This window comes from Eimeria tenella, genomic scaffold (genome assembly GCF_000499545.2).
Source record: "Eimeria tenella Houghton genomic scaffold, Eth_scaff3997, whole genome shotgun sequence".
NCBI classification, from domain to species: domain Eukaryota; phylum Apicomplexa; class Conoidasida; order Eucoccidiorida; family Eimeriidae; genus Eimeria; species Eimeria tenella.
In genome coordinates this window covers 1-2,633 of record NW_013544909.1, presented here as the reverse complement: position 1 = coordinate 2,633, position 2,633 = coordinate 1, and the positions used below count along the sequence as shown (strand labels likewise).

General features: G+C 56.5%; 1 protein-coding gene across 1 annotated transcript; it reads left to right on the top strand.

Moving 5' to 3' along the window:
- Positions 1-307: 307 nt before the first annotated feature.
- On the top strand, positions 308-2,324 carry ETH_00041555 (nuclear cap binding protein, putative; the record flags this gene model as incomplete). Its single annotated transcript, XM_013379804.1, has 5 exons — positions 308-531; positions 848-968; positions 1,485-1,673; positions 2,059-2,217; positions 2,304-2,324. Coding segments are annotated over 5 exons (714 nt in total), but the record flags the coding sequence as incomplete, so codon positions are not given.
- Positions 2,325-2,633: the final 309 nt, after the last annotated feature.

Genomic DNA, 2,633 nt, shown 5'->3' with positions numbered 1-2,633 from the left:
GGGGGGGGGCCCCCCGCAGGGGGGCCCCCAGAACGGCAGGGAGAGGCCCCCGAGGCAAAGGCCCCCCCAACTCTGAGCACCACGGACAGACTGGCGGCGCTGCTGGATGCAATCGACTCAATGATCGACGTGAGGGTTTAGGGTTTAGGGTTTAGGGTTTAGGGTTTGGGATTCCGAATTCAGGGCTTAGGGAGTAGGGTTCAGGGTTCGGGGTCCAGGGTTCGGGGCGTAGGATGTAGAATTTAGGGTTTGGGGCTCAGGGATTAGGGTTTAGGGTTTAGGGTTTAGGGTTTAGGGTTTGTCGCAGGCGGAGTGGCACTCGCGCACGACTCTGCGTTTTTACCAGTCCAGCGAGTTGGGGCCCCTCTTGTCTCCCGCTGCAGCAGAGGGGGCCCCCCTTTTGGAGTTTCCTTTTTTGCAAAATATAAAACCCCAACTTTTGCTGCCCCGCATGCAGCCCCTGGAAACCCTCCTGAGGCTTCCCGCGTCTCTGCAGCACGTCGACATTCCCCTCCCCCCGCACGACCAGTGGTTAGGGTTTAGGGTTTAGGGTTTGGGGTTTAGGGTTTGGGTTTGGGGCTTGGAGGGGGTTCGGGCCAGGGCTTGAGTTCAGGAGGGTTTTGGAGCGTTTGGAGGGTTTTGGAGCGTTTGGGGGGGTTTAGGAGGGTTCAGGGTTTAGGGTTTAGGAAGGTCCAGGCTCTAGGGTTTAAAAGGGCCCAGTGCTGAGGGGGGTTTAGGGTTTAGGGTTTAGGGTTTAGGGTGAAGGTGGATTGAACATGAGGGCTTTGCATTTTGGGGTGTACGCATGAGGGGCTGGCGCGTGTGCTGGGGTGTACGTACACCTCAGGATACTGGAGGACTATTTTTTGACAATTCTTCGAAACTTTTTGCCAAACATTTCCCTTTGTGCGGAGCAGCTTTTGCGAGTGCCAGTAGACCACCCGCAGTTCGACTACGTCTTGGTGGAGGTCAGCCACAAACCCTAAACCCTAAACCCTAGACCCTAGCTGGGCGTGTACGGGGTGCTGCGCTGCGGCGCCTGTTTTTGCGCCTCCAGCTTCGTTTCTTCTTCTCTCTGCATGCATGCAGTGGTGAATAAATGGAAATAAATGTTTTTTAATCTTGGAATAATGGAATAATGGAATAATGGCATTACAGAAGCAGCAGATTGGTTTCAAGAATTCCTGCAATCGCGTTGCAGCAGACCCGCGTGCCAGGTGCCGCCTTCTTTGAATATTCTGCAAAGATCTTTTGATAAAATGGGTTTATTTCCCTTTTAATGCTTTTGCATTTATTCTTTTTATTCTTTTGAGGCTTTAAATCCGAAGATCCGCAGCAGGTGCCGGCGTGCAAACGTGAGGTGTATGTACACCTGAATTGGCACGCCCGTGAGCGCCGAAAGAAAGCGCAGCCACCACGAAGTCGTTTTTCTTCGAGTTTTTAATTATTTTGTTTGTTTCTGCATTATATTTGCATGCGTTTAGTGCCTTTTCAGCGAAATGCTGCGGCTGCCTCGCTCTCCGATCATCAGGGGCGCCTCGGGGGCCCCCTTTGCCTACGCCCGTCTGCTGCACCGCCTCTGCCAGCTGCAAAACCCTCTCATTTCTGTTGTTGAGACTCTTCTTACAAGTCTTGTGCGCCGCTCTATTGACATGGACCACCAAACCCTTCTAGTAAGTCCATTTGAGCCACCAAATGCAACACTTTCTTCCTTCTCCACTTCAGGGGCCCCCAGGGGGCCCCCAGGGGCCCCCCTGGGGGCCCCTTGAGGGCCCCCTGGGGCTCTCAGGGCGGGCTGGAGGGGCCTCCCATCTTACGGGGGCCCTCCATCTTGCAGGGGCCCCTCATCTTACAGATCTTACGGGGCCCCTTAGCTTAAAGACCACCAGCATCTCTTGGGGCCCCCAGAGATGCTCTTGGTCTGCTGCTGCAGCAGGGGGCCCCCGTGGAGGCCTTGGGGCCCCGTGCTGCAGTGGGTTTGCTGCTGCAGTGGGTTTGCTGCTGCAGTGGGCTTGCAGCTGCAGTGGATTTGGTGCTGCAGTGGGTTTGCTGCTGCAGACTTTGTCGGACTTTTTTGGGTACTGGTTAAATGCCTGGGGGGGCCCCAGCAAGCTGCTGGAAGAATGGGTTGGAGTTGGAAGGGGGCCCCCTTCCACAAAGCTCTTCATCAAGCTGGCCCTCGAGAAGGCCATGCGCATCAACTACCCAGACGCACTCGTGCGCTAGGGTTTAGGGTTTAGGGTTTAGGGTTTGGGGTTTAGGGTTTGGGGCTTGGGGTAGATGCGGTTTGCGCCCTTTTGCAGTGTATGTACACCTCCAGCTAGTAACCAGTGGTCACCAGGGCTTTATATTAAGTGGGCGCTTGACGCTGCTGCTGCTGCTGCTGCTGCTGCTGCTGCTCGTGGGTCTCAGGCCCTGGCCATTCCCGAATGTGTAAAGGACCTTTTGCCTCCCCGAGCAGTCCCTCAAAATCCCTATCTTTATCTCAACCCTGCCCCCTCTGAGGGGCCCCCAGGGGGCCCCCCAGGGGGGCCCCCAGGGGGCCCTTCCCAGGGATCTGAAGGGGACAAAAAGGAGGAGGGGGCCCCCACCCAAGCAAGGGGGGGGCCTCCCTCGGGGGGCCCCTCGGGGGG